Source organism: Myodes glareolus, chromosome 13, assembly GCF_982192425.1.
Source record: "Myodes glareolus chromosome 13, mMyoGla1.1, whole genome shotgun sequence".
Lineage (NCBI taxonomy): Eukaryota > Metazoa > Chordata > Mammalia > Rodentia > Cricetidae > Myodes > Myodes glareolus.
The window spans coordinates 42,957,280-42,960,233 of record NC_142038.1 but is presented as its reverse complement, the minus strand read 5'-3'; the positions used below and the strand labels follow the sequence as shown (position 1 = coordinate 42,960,233).

Genomic DNA, 2,954 nt, shown 5'->3' with positions numbered 1-2,954 from the left:
ACAAGAACAGTTAGCCAGAAACAAAACTACAAAAGCTATAAAGCAAGGTTGGTAATTTAGAGACTTTCCCAGAACTGTGTGAAGTTTGATGGATTGGGTCTTTGTTTTCATTTTGGCTGGTGATGCTGTCTACGTGCCGAGTTTTACAGCCTGAATGGTGCCCTCCATCACGGAGTCAGTTGTGTAAGGTCTGGGGCCCTGTTCAAGTTTAAGTGTATTCGGAGTAGTCTGGTGCGCTTGCATAGTGGAGGTAGTGTTTGTGAGGCCCTGATGATGAGTTAGGAGCTCGTGGGGTAGACCGGAAGAGGGGAGGGGAGAAAGAATATATGGGTGCACTGTGTGTATGTGTGTGCGCGTGCTTGCGTGTGCTGTTGGTTTATTATTTGAATGCGATATTGGTGTTGTAATTTTAAATCTTTTTTATTTGATTTGAAATTTGAGAACTGAAAAAAACAGTTGGCATCATATCATAGCAAGTACATAACTCTGCGACTAATTAGTTGAGTGGTAGCTCTTTTAATTAAAGTCATCCAAAAGGCGAGCATTTATTTCATTTAGTTGAATTTGCTTCTAATGCTTGAAGAAAAAAGGAGTCCCCAAATGCTTAACTGTGAAAGAAGCACAGCTACTGCCAGTCATATTCACTTAGATGGTGTATTCTAATCTGTAAAGTAAGACAACGCTGATCTTCATCCCGTCTGTGCATCTGCTGTGTGTGTCCGTAAAAAGCACTCATGCATACACTTTCCTTCTTTCTTGGTGTGTTTAAAAAGCACTTTGGGATGTATAAAATCCATTTGGATCTAGACTCTGCGGGTGTGTTCTTGGGAAGTCCAGTATGTTAAAGAGAAACAGAAGTGCCCATTCTGTCTGCAGTTGTCTCTTGTGTTGTTTATGTGTTGGGGACTCAGTGGATGGCAGGCACTTTTGCTGAATTACAGACATTGGTGTGTAATCTTGTATTCTGAAGGAGGAAATCGCTGTGGTTTCCTCATATGCTCTAATTGGCTAGGAACCCATAATGTTAATTTCTGTATTTGTGAACAGTAGCTATTCAACTCTTCAAAAAAAAAAAAATTCTCTTACAAATCTCTTTCAAACAACTTTTATCCTCACAACCCTCCTGCCTCAGTCCCTCTAGTGGTGGATTGCAGGCATTGCACCGCCACACCCAGCTCTTAGTACTCTTCCCAGGGCATTTCCTATCAGATACTGCTCTCCTTTCTAAGTTGGTGGACAGGGTAAGGGAGTAGATATATTAAAATCAACTGTAGTAGTTTGTGAGCATAACTTCTGGGTGTGTTTTGTTTTTACAGCCGATTTATTTTGCATATTCCTAGCGAGGAACGAGATAATGCAATCCGAGTTTGCTTCCAGATTGAACTCGCCCATTGGTTTTACTTGGATTTCTACATGCAGAACACACCAGGATTACCTCAGTGTGGGATAAGAGACTTTGCCAAAGCTGATATCCTTTCTATTGCTGTAATGATCATCTCTCATTCTTTCTAATAAAATATTTTAGCACAAATTTCCATTTGCCTTTCTTGTAATTTTTTAACCTCTAGAGAAAACATAGCAAAAATAGGCGTGTGATGCACTTTTGTTTGTTCTTATTTCTTACAGTACTGAAATGTGTACTGATTAGGAGTGAATTTTATTTTAGAAAAACTAGCCTATTTCTGAGACAGTTCTGGTTCATACACTTGGTGTGAACAGATCAAAGAAGCTGTTCTTCCTTTATAAGACACAGTTTAGTCAGATGTAGTGGTATATACCATTAAATCCAGCATTTGGGAGGTAGACAGGCAGGCGAATCTCTGTGAGTTTGAGGCCAGCCAGGGCTACAAAGAAACCCTGTCTTGAAAAACAGATAAAAAAAAAAAACCCAGTTTGTTTTAATGTAGTAATTATAAAAGGTTTACCTGAATGTTTAAGATTATAAATTAGCCAGACAATGGTGGTGCATGCCTTTAATCCCAGTAATCCCAGCACTCAGGAGGCCGAGGCAGGTGAATTTTCATTTCTGTGAGTTCAAGGCCAAACCTGGTCTACAAAAGCTAGTTCCAAGACAAGCTCCAAAGCTACAGTGAAACCCTGTCTTAAAAAAACCAAAAAAAAAAAAGATAAAATAAACTTTTCTATGTGGTAAAAAAAAGATAGATTGCTGTATTAAATGTTCTCAGATTCTAGAAATGGGGTGGAAAGATTTTAGACAACACATTTTTAAAGGAGATACAGAGTTTCCTCTGTCGACACAAGCAAGGAGTGAACAGACTTACAGAGTTGGAAAATTCTAGAGAGCCTCTCAAATCTGGAGCAGGGTGATTTGAGTTATTTAGTATATACAGTTCTTAGCCATTCAGTGTGTGTTGCAGTGAATATGTTCCCACGAGATCGGTGTGTTTGAGCTAGCCTTAGAGCAAGTACAAATGACCCAAAATACCAAAGTAAGCTTCCTGTCACTTCCCAGATCCATAAAATAAGGGCTTCCTGGGGCTCTATAGAAAATGGATAGCAGTGTTTTATAGACGTTAACATGGCAAGTATTTGAGCAAGCTCATCGTGTGAAAATGAAATCCAAGATGTGGTTGGTTGGTGACCTGAGCCATAGGCAAGCACTGGTACTTAAGACAGGGTCGGGTTACAAGCCGTGGTTCTAGGGCTCCAGAACACTGTCAGGGCAAGTGCTTAGAACACTTGATCGAGTTGTTGTGTAGAGGTTGGGTGATGAGTCAAAGGGAAATGGGATTATGTTGAGTACTACTTTAACTAAAGGCTTGATGACCAGTTCTGTACAGACAGAAGACCTTGCTTATAAGAGTTATAACCGACCTGTGGGAAAATTATTAATAGCAAAACCCTTTGTTTTGTTCCTCTTATATAGACTTAAGGTTTTTCCAAAACAGCTGTTGTTTTGGATTTCTGAATAAGAATTCGCTCATGAGTGTACT

The 2,954-nt window shown here is 39.6% G+C and overlaps 1 protein-coding gene across 1 annotated transcript in view; it reads left to right on the top strand.

The window, feature by feature from the left end:
• Positions 1-2,954, top strand: part of Dcp2 (decapping mRNA 2) — a 37,746-nt gene that overhangs the window by 10,019 nt on the left and 24,773 nt on the right. Inside the window, exon 2 of the mRNA XM_048419123.3 lies at positions 1,317-1,468. Coding sequence (XP_048275080.1) covers positions 1,317-1,468 — 152 coding nt within the window. The remainder of the gene's footprint in view (positions 1-1,316; positions 1,469-2,954) is intronic.